Here is a 13,498-nt window from a genome sequence, read left to right as displayed (position 1 = left end):
TGCAGATACGATATGAAAGCATTTGGAGTGCCTGGTCTATCTATACAACAATTTATTTTTATGTTACCAGCTTATATCCATTATATCCAAACAGAAAACTACTTTGAATGATGTGCCTTGAAGGCACAATAGAGTGTTAACTAAATCATATGGTAAAATAATGTGTCATGCAATGATAGTGTAACTGCTAAAAAATGCAATATATGTTGACATAACCAGACCAAGCACTCATCACAATATACCCAACTACTGGGAAAGTGTAAACATTTTAAAACCGAGTATCTCATCACATCATGATTTCTTCACAAAAATAAGTGAAAAGTCTATGTCTGGCCCATTTGTTAGCCAAGCAAAGCCATTTACTGATAGTTATGTCATGGTTTCTGAATGTAGTAGCCCAAAGAAATAACGTCTAGAGAAAATAATTTTAACAACTTAGCCTTTTGGAAAGAATGGTTGAAGAGTGAGGACATTGGGTACAACATCTACAGTTAATTATAAAGTGACAGGATTTTGAGTATTGTTCTTTGCCTCTAAATAAAATGTTCTAGTACTTTCCCAGCTATTCTTTGAGAAATCAATGTTAAGTTTGAAGTGACCAAAGAATTAGTTTCTTTTCGTAGTCTGTATGGAAATACAGGTGAGACCATTTTCAAAGAAGTTGAGAAACCACTATGTCATTGCAACCTGAAATCGACTCAGATGTATTAACAACTGCAAATACGTAAAAATGCGCATGGAGCAGAGAAAGGTTGAGTTGGTCAAATTTAAAACCTTGTGAAAATGTAAGGTCTTCTGGTTTGGCAGGTAGCCATTTCACTTGTCACCTTTGTTCTCTTTTTTTCTAAACAAGAATAAACATTTCATTGTTAGCCGGTGTCTTACTAGTGCAAAGACCATGTGAAAAGAGAATAAACCAAAAAATCATACTTGTGTTACACATGTGTGTACAGATTCTCCTCCAGTTGATTCTTTATAGCCATTCTGGGTTTACCCATAATGTCTCCTTGCCTAAGGATATTTTTTAAAGAACTTTGAAACATTTGCATGTTATACTAAAATTAGTGTGTAATTAAAGTTGCTCTTTATTAATATTCTCATAATAAATGATTGGGTCATTTAAGATGCTTCTAATACCAGACTTTAGGGGGTTATACTTAGTGAAAAAGACATGAATTCTAAACTCTGTCAATAGCTTTATTTTCATAGTTGGATAAAAGACAACAGAAGAACTGAAGCTTTCTGTGATAATCAGTTTTTAATTCAGCATCAACAGAATTCTACTTTGGAGCATTATTTTTTTTTCTCAAGCACCTTTATCTGTCAAACAAGATAAAGAATTGTTACTAATAAATTCAGGTCAGGAGAGCCCCTTCCCTGGAAGATGCAACATAAATGGTTGTTTTTTATAAATCATAAAATAGTACTGTCCATTCTGAGTAATGAACTCCTTTACATAGCATACACTGGAGCTTAAAATCACTTCTCAAAAAGCCCCCTTTGGTTTCACTGGTACTCAGAAGTAAGTCAAAAGATGAATCATCCTAACACATTTTCCCCCCAACTGCTAATACTGAATACTGGCTACAAATAAGAACACCAAAGATCTGTGGGTACTGTCACCAGTTTTGTTTTTGCTATCACTTTCCTGCCATGAGAAAAAACTGCAAGTGATTTGTTTGGCATTGCCCAGTCATATTTTAACTTTTTGTGGAATAAGAACAATTAAAGAGCTCTGAGTAACCTAAACTGCCTTATGGTAGAACAGCCCCTTACATCCTCTCTTTTTGAGGATGGAAATACACTGAACATTGTGCTGTGGGACACATGTACGTTGAAATAGGGAAAATCTGCTCATCTAGAATTTAATGGAGTAATAATTTTTCACAGGTTGTTTTCCTGAAGCATGAATCATGATTACCACCTTCATTTTTAAAGAACATATTCTATAAATCCTTTGTATTTGAGTTCTCTAGAGGATGTGGTTATTGCCAAACATATGCCATATTTCCCAGTTACCTGTTGAACAAGTGTACTCAAGTTTTATGGTCTGTTTCTAATTGTCCTCAGAATCATTTTAACCAATACATACTTATCCTGTCATCCACCTCTCCTCAAAAGACCTATGTTATGACCAGGTTGTAGATCAGCTTTGTCTGCAGTAGTTCTGGTAGACTTAGGAAAAGTGTATCTTTAAAGGAACTTCGATTGTCAGTGCAAAGGCAATTCCATATAGACAGCTACTAAAGGTGATCAACCAGACTTTATTATGGTATAACAGGAGGGAATTCATGAATAAGCACTTCCTTGAATGTCCCATCATTGATTTAGATGCAATAAGTTTATCTTTGAAAATACAAACCCTCTTTTCACTGCACAATGGCAAAGTTAACTAAAAGTATATGAAGTATTTGTACATTTAAAAAAAAATCTAAAAAATTTAACCTATATGGTAGAATTTTGAAAAACAGGAAAAATCAAACATCAATCAAATATATGATCAGGATAGTTGAAGTGTAAGTGTCTAAGTTTGAGTCGAACAATTAAATTTTTTAAAGCAAAATGTTTAAAATGTTTTTAAGGTACATTTTATAAATATGTACAAAATGTAGGTCTATTTGATGCTTTATTCACTCGGTAAACTTTATACTGCATATCTAATGAGATATGCCATCATCTCTAAAAATTATAACCACCTAGATTAAAAACAAAACAAAACCCTTAAAAGATTATTCACTGTATGAAAACAAAAAGGGAACCATTACAACTTAATGGAAAAAAATTTATTTGTAAAAAAATTTTTTTAAATCTGATTCTAATGTGTACTGACTCATGTATATCAATAATTACACAAAAGGAAAAACTTAACAGTACTCTAGCAAGATAAAGAATAAAAACTTCTTTTTCTCTTCTATTTTGACAAGGAACATGTCACAGAATCCTATCCACAAAAATGGCTATAGTACTGTGCTTTGAAAAAAACCTGGCTGCATATAATTCTTAATACATCATGTGATGCTGTTGCCCTTAAGACTTCTAGCAGTAGCTATAGGTTCCAACCTGGCACTTCAGGTAATAAAAAATGATGACCAAAAAATCCTTTAAAAGTAAAAAGTAAGAATGTATCATATCTTCTGAGATTTCCTGAAACAGATTGTCAGATCAAAGTCTTTAGCTTTAAAAAAAAAAAAAAAAAAAATCTGAAAAAGAGTGCCATCCTATTACTCAAAGAATTACACTCAAATGATCTATAAAATGAACTTCACTGATAATTGATTCTTTCACAAACTCATTTAAATATAAAACTTTATATTTTTAGAAAGAATGGGTTTTGCAAGGATCTTTTTTACTCCATTATCCTCTGGTCTACTAGTCTATTATGTGTTGCATTTTTGTCTAACTCAGATTTTGAAAAGTTTAACACCATTTTCTCTTTGATTAAATACCAGTTCCTTAGCTATGTAAGTTTTAAAAGATAATCTGCTTTAAATTCTCAAAATCAGTACCAAAAAATGTTTACAGCTTATTCTAATCTCTAACATTTACAAAACTTACACTCCACTCAAAAAAAAAAAAAAAAAAAAAAAAGAATAAATTTTTTTTCAAATAGTGCATACAAGGCACAAGAGCTTCCTAGTATATTTACTGAAGCCGAACATTTGGCATCAACAAACACACCACTTTAGTTTACCTTAAACTCAATTTCCAAACAGCACACCATTTAGTTCATATTGAACTAAATTTCTAAAAGTATATTTCTTTTAATGATTTGCATAATTTAATCTTAAGTATTTGAAGAAATATAAAGTATAACTGTCATACTTTCGATGAGGGGACACAGAAATAATATAGATACCAATGGAGGATTAATCTATTGGCCCATTAGGAATTATTAACAAATTCAATATTTTAGCTATATGTTCAATAGAACAAATAACTTTTAAAAAATTAGATTTTTTAAAAAGCCAGAATGGCAAAAGAACATCATAAATGATTTTTTATAATTTTCAGCCAATTTAAGAGGATCAGAAGAGATGAAAAATATATTTTGGATGTAGTAGTAATTAATGTATTAGTTATGATAAAAATTTGCTAGCTAGTTGCTTATCAGTGAGCTCAGGCTTCAATGACCATACATCTTTCCCAGCAGGGAACAAAGGCTAGAATTAGATTAAAGTCTGGCAAAAATGGTGGTAATCTTCAACTGTAGGCCACTTAAAATTTGCAATGAATTCATAGTCATTATAGTTCACTCAGTCTGGGGCTGGATTCACAACAGAGGGAATGCTACCTCCAACTCGGTAACTAGTAGGTTTTATAAATAAAGCTGTCATTATACGGTAATTTGAAATCTTTCAAATTTCAATATCTTATATAGTCTCAATTTTCTGAATCAGAAACTCAGATGATTAATGGGCTTTTTATGTATAAACATTGTACTACCCAAACATTTGGGTGAAAATCAGCCCATGAATTTATTCCAAGCTTTTATGATAGAAGATACTTTTGCCTTTGATTCATAAACCATAATTACTTCTAATATGTAAGAGGAATTTGTGTTAGTTCAAACAATCTGTATATTGAATTTAAAAATGTGTTATGTTTTAAGCAACAGCTTGGAGAGAACTAACCAATTCATATTCTGCATATCCAGCCAAAGGAAAATGGGAACAACTGGCCAATGGTGCCTTCCTGTGGGAAGCCTCTTCCATCCACCTACAGCATGGATACCTTGAAATGAAACAGAAATCATGAAGCTATTGTGTCAACTATAAAAAACCAAAAAAACTAACCACTCATTCAGTGTTTGTTGAATAACATTCCTTGTTCAAAATTAAATATTTTCTAGGCAGAAAGCTCAGATATGTTCTTGAATACAGACTTCTACATCAGTGCTTCTCAAACTATAATAAGCATATAGAAGAAGACTAGAGGAGCTTGTTAAAATGCAGAAAATGCAGATTCTGACTCAGTAGGTCTAGGGTAAGGTCCAAAATTCTACATTTCTATTGAGCTCCCAAGTGATGCCAATACTGCTAGTTTGGGGCAGCAATTTGAATGGCTGGTTTCCTTGTTCTGCATTTGTCTGAGGCCAGTAGAAGTTTAGGAGTGACAGCTGAGTTGGGATGGGGATGTAGGAAAATATGTTTGAAATTTCACATACATAGAAGCACAGCATTTTTTACTTAAAGAGAGAAGGTGGAAAAGGCTAATTTTGACTTACATATTAGTGCTACTATGGGTCTAGGTACATGGCTATCTGCAAAGTATGATGAATGAACTAATAAATATTTTATAGAAAATCCCACAGGTAATTTATTAATGTACATCAAAAAGAAAATATGAAAATATATTTCAGTAATATCATTAAATTAAGCATATCAATATCAGATATTATTATTCAATATAATGTACATTGAAGGAATTGCAAGTCTGAGATGTAAAGCAGGAAAACCATTTTTAAAACTTTTAAAAACTATTTGGAATATTAGCTACCTTGGGAAAATTCAATTTTTTAAAGAAACATTTAAATGTCACAGGTTAGATCAATAGAATGAAAAACATATCACAAAATCTTTTTTTTTTTTTTTTTACATCGCAGCTGATTCATGCTTCCACTTGGCTATTATGACCATTAATGTCATGTATTTGTATATAATAAAATCAAGTTTCTGTGAGATTTTTTATTTTAACCATGTTATTCTATAATTATTTACAAAATGTTTATTTAGAGCCTACTATGTTGTCTAATATTATGCAATGTTGAGAATAATGATTTTCAAACTACATTAGTCTTGTGTCAAAATACCGGGAAGTCTATGTGACTTACACACAATGTCACTATGTAAAGTATTGTAAAATATTTAACATGTATGACCTCATAAACATTCATAATTAGGACTAATGATTCAAATTACTGAAAAAAAAATCCTATACAACTTTATATGGTTTATAGAACTATTTCTGTAAAATATTTTAATAGTGACATTTTAAGAATTACTTCTGGAAATTTAATATTGTCTCTTTGCTATTTAACCAAATTAAAATTAAATTTTCACTACCCTAACCATAATTATGATTAATCTGATCCACTACACCTTATATACAGTCATCCAAAACCAAAACATTAGTCAACTGGCAAACTGCCAGATCGGTACTTTGCTGTTATTTACATAGCTATTCATGAAAACAAAACAAAGAAACAGATTTAAGAAAAAAAAATAACAACACAGATTTGAGGATTAAAATGGGTTAAAAGAAACAAAAAACAAAAAACAAACAAAATAAAAATGCAGATATCCATGAAGTACCTTGACACAAATGATTTTGTTTCAGATTCCACTCTCTTGTTTTCTTTAGAGTTTAGGATTCTGGACTACAGTTTTGTAAATAAAAATTTGTCTTGATAGCTTTACTGTTCAACTCTACACTGTTTATTTTAACAGTATGTATAGTTGTTTGTTTTCTTTAGATGTCTATGGCTTTGTTTCAGAAGGGCTTTTTACTGTATTGACTGCAGGCTTATAAATAAATAATCTTTTAAAGATACTGATTTGGAGCAACAGGTTTAAAAAAAATTATGGTTTAAAGAACATTATTTGGAACACTTGTTTTAAGGATAACACACACTAGGGGGTCCTACAGTAACCAAAAATGATGGAGGTTTGCACTAACAAGATATAATTAATTATCTTGTACTGAGACCCAGTGAGATTCTACTGATAGATGGTCAAGGTTATAACCACTGTATATCTGAAGGATAGAAAAACTAAAAATAAAAAATTGCAAGATTCTATCATATGACAAGATAATTACCATGTAAGTTCAATAGTTTAGGAACAATCCTTGCCATTTAGTGCATTCCTATAAAAATTAATTTTGTACATCAACTCATTTCTATTTTGTGTCAAGTTAATCTTACATATAGCTAAAACCAAAGCTAGGTCCACATTCAGAGGTCTCCAGCATAATGAATAGGATCCTAAGGGTGAACTACAACATCTTAAAATTTCAATTACTCAAAAATAAATAATGTCTATGGAAACTATTTGCCCTAAGAGAACAGAAAGGCTATTAAAAATATAAAACGTCACAATAAAGGAAAACATCTTACTTCCATAAAGTATGAATTTATTTTGTTTGAAGAGTTAAGTCTCATTCTCCATGGTTAATGCAGGATTGCTCATACCTTCAAGAAAGAATATAAATTAACATTTTGTTTGCAGGGGGTTGCTTTTGAATAAATAGGCAGGACTTGTTTATCCATCTATGAATCCCCCCAATATGCTTCCAAAGGTGCCCTGAAAGTAGTACAGATTTGTAAGGTAGTCATATGGAAACACACACACACACACAATACAGTGTTGACCTCCAGCAGTGTCACAAAAGGCTCTTTTCTTTTTTTAAAGATTTTATTTATTTATTCATGAGAGAGACACACAGAGAGAGGCAGAGACATAGGCAGAGGGAGAAACAAGCTTCCCGCAGGGAGCCCAATGCAGGACTCGATCCCAGGACCCCAGGATCACACCCTGAGCCAAAAGCAAATGCTCAACCACTGAGCCACAGAGGTGCTCCTCAAAAGGCTCTTTAAAAAGAGATATTCAGGGGGTGCCTGGGTGGCTCAGTCAGTTAAGCACTGAACTCTTGATTTTGACCCAGGTCATGGATCTCAGGGTCGTGGGATCAAGCCTCAAGTGGGGCTCTGCACTAGGCATGGAGCCTGCTTAGGATTCTCTCTCCCTCTCCCTCTGCCTCTTCTCTCACCTCCATCTCTAAAAAGATGAATAAAAAGAGATATATACCTCAGGAAGTGGGAGGAGTGAACAAAACCATGAAAGACACATTAGACCTGGCAATTCTCACATCATCTTAGGGTATTCTTTCTAATTCTACATTTACCTCCCTCAGTCTGGTGAAACTAATCTTTGAGCCCTTTCTCAGCTCATCCTTCTCACATTTTCCTTCCAACTTTTAAGCACTCTTTATACTTTAAATAAGTTTTCAATTCATCCATCCAAGTAACAGAAAATTAATCTAACATGCCAAATGATTAATAGCACATGGAAGCCAAGAAATCACTTCTATGTTAGTGCAGAACTATACAAGGCAACATGAATTCCTTCTGAAAGAAACAGAGTTCTTTGTCTTTCCACCACCTGAAAATTAACCTCCAACTATAGATCATTTCTTTGCCTCTAAGGAAACTGATGGATTCAAAGGGCTAATAGGTGACATCAACTTTGTTGCGGCAAGGTCTAGTCCTTCCCATAGACTGGAAAATGTAAAGGCAGGTTTGAAGGTGAAAAGACAGACCAAATTATGGATATTCACACAATAGGGATATTCATGCCTATATATAGGCATATATATTACTTAAGAATAAGTCCCTTTAAAGAAAGCCTATATTTTAGGAGAATATGATTGATTATAGATTAAATAATGACCTTAGAATTTTTACTTAGGAATGCCTATTTTTCATTATCACTAAATCCCAAAGAAATTTCAAAGAAAACAACAATCACTTTAAAATGGAGGGAGCCAGGGTATCTGGGTGGCTCAGTCAGTTGAGTATATGCCTTCAGCTCAGGTCATGATCTCAGGGTTCTGGGATCGAGCTTTGCATCGGGCTCCCTGCTCAACAAGGAGTCTGGTTCTCCCTCTTTTTCTGCCCTTCCCCTTGCCCCCACTCATGCTCTCTTTCTCTCTCCTTCTCTCTTATGTTCTCTCTCTCTCTCTCTCAAATAAGTAAATAATTTATTTTTTATTTATTTTTATTTTTTTTAATAAACATATTTTTTTAAATAAATGAAGTGCAGGGAGCCAAAGTCAGGGAGGCTAGGAGAGAGTTTGAAGAAAGGACTAGAAATGAAGGAGCGATTTTCTGGCTAATAGTGCCTTAATCATGGTTATTTATAGGGACACCACACATATATTTATACACTTGTATGTATGATCATACGTTTTGATTAATCTTCACTAACCTGAGAAATAAATAGCATTTTAAAGAAAGAAAGCTACATCTAAAAGAGGTTAGGTTGCTACAAATATCACACACTAATCAGGTGTCCAAACTGGGATTTAAAATCAGGTCTGACTTCAAAGCCTTGCTTTTTCTTTGCCAATAAACTATTTTGACTGAAGTAGTCAAAGGTTAAAATCAATAATAACAAGGGAAATGTGAGTGGGATCCAAAGAAATAACAGCTAGAGTTATGATAAGTATGCAGTAACTTTACTTTGACATTTTGAAATTGGATAGAATCTTAAAAGAACCATATGGTTTAAGATCCCTTTTACTAGATATTTTTCACTCTTTTGTCTGAGTTGATTATATTTGCAATTACATATTTAGATTTTGAGTATATCATTTTATTTGTTAGGCAGTAGTAACTGTTTCTTAAACTGGAATAAAAGCAATGCAGATCTTTCACAACATGATCTTTTCAGCTTACAGACCTTAATCAAAGTATTTTTACAAACAGAAGTTCCTGAAAATAATTCTAAATTTAAAATGGGAGTTCAACTCCGAAGCTAGGAAGAATCTATAAGAATATGATGAAATTTGTGCATTACTTTCACCTTTTATAAATAAAATCTATTAAAATAGCCATGTAAGCACACCCTTACCAGCTTTGCCTTTTCCTGGGTTTGTGCTGCTTTCTGTCCAAGACTGAGAATCAGTGAGAAGATGGCTCTGGGACTCTCTCAATGGCTTTGCAGGAAACTGATGGTTTTCAGGACTGAGTAATAATAATCAACACCATAATCATATGTTAACTCTTAATAGTATTAAGCTAAGGGTTTCTCAAGGTACAGAATTCAAACCACTTCCCAAAAGAATTGGGTGAAGGGGGAATAAGGCATTTAATCACATTGACTCACAACGAGAAAACCATTCTTCCTTCCATTCTCTTTTCATTCTTCTAAATACAGTAAGATGACAATCTTTAGCTTTGGCAAGTCTCCATTTTTAAGACAGAGAACAGGCTTCCGCCCCTAACTTTAGTAGGTGAGGGAATCTAGTTAGAATTTAACAGGACTTTATTAACAATTTTATTTTTTAAAGTCATATTCTATTTATGGTAAATTATACTAGTTTTCATTTCATTTTTCATTTCATTTCACTATATATTAGTGATATAATGTATGATTTAAAAATAAGCTTCAGTACCAATTTAACTAAGTATATCAAATAAAAATATTAGTTTTGTAAGTGGTATGGTGATATGGAAAAAAATATATGAAGGTGATGGTAGAAAGACAAGTTTGAGAAAAATTGGTCTAGTGTTTCTAAAGTGGCCTAACTTGTCTTGAACAAAGAATTCTCTGTCTTCCTCTATAAAACTGAAACAACAACAAAAACAAAACAAAACAAAAAAACTGAAACAACAAATTTGAGCACTATCTTGCAGAAACGTTGAAAGCATCTGATATCATCAGGTCTTACAAATGTGATGTTTAACTTGAGGAATAAAGAGTCTTAAAAGAAAAATTTAAGTTTAAAAATTTAAGTAGACATGCTATATATCAACATATGTCAATATATAGCATGAAAAAATATAAATTAAAATAGCATTTCACTTAGATATGTGGGGGATTCCATTTTTTCTATCCTTAGATAGAAAAAATTATTGGCAGAGAAACTATAAGTATACTTTTAGAACACCCTGAAACCGTAATTACAATAATGTTCAAAAGAAAAAAATACTTAAAATTCTTCCAAGAATAATTCCACATATGCGAGTTGACTATATTTTTTAAAGGATATGCTTTTGCTCCTTAATAATTACCTTATATCTAAAATTTGAGCGTATTTCAATTTTGTGCAGTTTTAACATCCCCTTATTGAAATTTTGGAGGTAAGTCTAAAAAATAAAAAGGATATATTTTATTTCTATGAAAAAAAAAAACCCCATAACTCTCTTTTCCTCTAATTATTATTCTTCAAGAAAGGGACCATTTACCAGGTATAGCATAGTAACTAGGTTCAGGTTTAGAGACTCCTTGCAGATTCACTGCTGCTTATAAGACTCCAACAAATGACAAGGAAGGATCCATTCATTCAACAGCATTCACTGAGTGCCAATTACATCAATGAATAGTTTCTGATCACATGGAAATTTCATTGTAATTAGGGAGGAATAATAATAAGTAGGCATAGATATAAGAAGTCAGGTGACAGTAAGAGCTATGACAATAGATAAAGAGCAGTAAGGGGAAGTGGAAGAGCAGGTTGCTATTTTACAAAGGGTTTTCAAAGATGGCCCTCTATTGTGAAATTACACCTGAGCTAGAAGTGAATGAAGAGAAGCTGAAAGAGCATTCAGAAAGAGAAAGAAAAATGGTTAGGAAGAGGAATTGGCAAGTACAAATGTGCTAAGTAAGGGACATGCTTGGTATACTTGAGGACCAGCAAGATCTGTGTGTCTAGGGATTGTGAGAGATGGGAAAGTGGTAAGGGATCAAATCAGAGAGGTACTGGGGGTAGATTAGACAGGAAAAGGTCAGGACATGCATTCACTTTTATGCTGGTTAAGATGGGAAGCCAACAGAGGGTTTTGGGCACAAGAGTGACACAATCTGATTCTTAATCGAGAACAGACTGGAGTAGGACAAAAATGGAATCAGAAAGATCAGTAAGGACGGTATGGAAATAATCTAGGTGAGAAGTGACAGCTTGGACCAGAAAGTAGTCTGAAGGTGGTAAGACTTGGATTAGTGGAATATTTAGAATGGATATGTGATAAAATTTGCAAATGAAGTAAATACAAGGTCATTGAAAGAGGAAGCTAGAATGACTCCACAGTTCCTGGCCTGAGCATCTGGGAGTCTGAGCATCACTAATTGGGACATATGGAAGAATGTAGGAGATTTAAGCTGAAGGTGAGAGTGTCAATGTCTGGGAATTAAGAATTCTGCTCTGCATCTGTTCGGAGGGAGATGACTTTTAGGCATTTAAGTGGTGGGAATGTTGAGTAGATATCAACAGAATGTTGAGTCAGATATCTCTAGAATACAGAGGAGAGACTATCACTTGCCATAACAATTCTATATGAGCTAATCAGGGGAAATTATATAATTATGTAAAAGATATGTTAGCTGTCAAAATACAATCTCAAAATTTAAAGGAAGAGAAGACCATAGTGGTTACAAGATCACCTAGCTGGGCAATAGTGCCAGAACTAGGATTTCCCCCAAAGCCTATTTAGCAAAAAGAGAGATACTATTTCAGAAACCCAAATCTTCTTGAACTACAGAAGCCCCTTAAGAGGCAGAAAAAAAAAAAAAAAAGATTATTGAAAACTACTACTAAAATTTATAAAAGCCTGGAAATATTCTAAGTAATCTATTAAAATGAGATTTTTCTGCATCAAGATATTAAAAAAAAAACAACTCTTAATCCTTCAATGTTCAAGCCAAAACTCAGAGGGTATACCCCAGTAAGACTCTGATGCCTTTGAATATCCCTGTAAAACACATCGGAATGGCCTCCTCATTAACTGGTTGAGTCTGGTCTATACAAAGGTCACTCTAGGGATGGGGTGGTAAACAGGTTTCATCTCTTAACAATTTAAAATGTTTTGGAATGGCTACCAGGATCACTAACTCAAGAAGAATTCTAGGGTCATGACAGGCTCCACCAGAGAAAATACTGTGATCAGTAGGACATCCACACTAGATGGGAGTCATGTAGGGTCAGGTGTTATGAACATGGCATTCCAGCAACTAAGAAAAATCTCTAACATTTAACTAAGAATGATATGGTTATGCTCTTGCTATCAGCTTTCATTTAATAATTAGAGGTATGGCCATATTCAAATAAATCTGTCTTAAATATGCAAAAATTAGTGTTTCAAACTCACAAATTCATAAATAACATTTTTAAAAGTTTGAGTAGTTTTGCCTTTTGCTCGTTGGTAGCAAAGTCAGAATTAAATTTCAAGGTCTTCCTCAAATTCTTGATAGACTGGAACCAAAAAACTTAGAGCAAGGGCAAAAGTCTCCAGACACTAAATTTCCAGGACTCCTTCCCTTCTCTTTCCACAAAAAAATGGTTCAGATGTTTACAGGTTTTTATCAAACATTAAGAACATGGTGCACTATTGAGTGGGTGTGGGGGATTCCATTTGATCTCCAAAAACCTAATCCAGGTAAGTTCTTCTGATCTTTTTATAATATTATAGTTACCACAGAAAGGACCTGGAGGGTCAGAGGTCAAGTTTATTGTCCACTCACCTGATCACTGGGGGAGCTAATGTGGACTGAATATTCTCTTCTTTTATGCATTACATTTTAAAAATCAGTCAACCAAAATGTACAGAGAATCAATACCTGTTTACCCACTACCTAGAGTAACAAGTTTTATAAGTATAATTGAAGCTTGCTCTGGGCCCCTCTCTAATCATACTTTCCTTTCCCCCTCATTCCAAGTGGGAGCCATTATAGTGAATTACGTTCTTCCATTTTTTTCAAAGAAATATAGAATCAAAGGTCAC

At 33.3% G+C, this 13,498-nt stretch overlaps 1 protein-coding gene across 4 annotated transcripts in view; it reads right to left on the bottom strand.

Annotated features, from left to right (window-relative positions):
* Positions 1 to 2,244: 2,244 nt before the first annotated feature.
* The window catches only part of ZDHHC2 (zDHHC palmitoyltransferase 2), a 64,738-nt gene continuing 53,484 nt past the window's right edge, over positions 2,245 to 13,498 (bottom strand). For all 4 annotated transcript variants that reach the window (XM_072763626.1, XM_072763625.1, XM_072763624.1 and 1 more), the window contains 3 exons: positions 9,630 to 9,742; positions 7,115 to 7,189; positions 2,245 to 4,731 (listed from right to left, as the gene is read on the bottom strand). In XM_072763626.1, the coding sequence (XP_072619727.1) occupies positions 7,149 to 7,189; positions 9,630 to 9,742 (154 nt within the window). In that variant the 3' untranslated portion in view covers positions 2,245 to 4,731; positions 7,115 to 7,148. The remainder of the gene's footprint in view (positions 4,732 to 7,114; positions 7,190 to 9,629; positions 9,743 to 13,498) is intronic.

This window comes from Vulpes vulpes, chromosome 7 (assembly GCF_048418805.1).
Source record: "Vulpes vulpes isolate BD-2025 chromosome 7, VulVul3, whole genome shotgun sequence".
Taxonomy (NCBI): Eukaryota; Metazoa; Chordata; class Mammalia; order Carnivora; family Canidae; genus Vulpes; species Vulpes vulpes.
The sequence above is the reverse complement of the archived record's forward strand: the minus strand, read 5'-3'. Positions and strand labels throughout refer to the sequence as shown.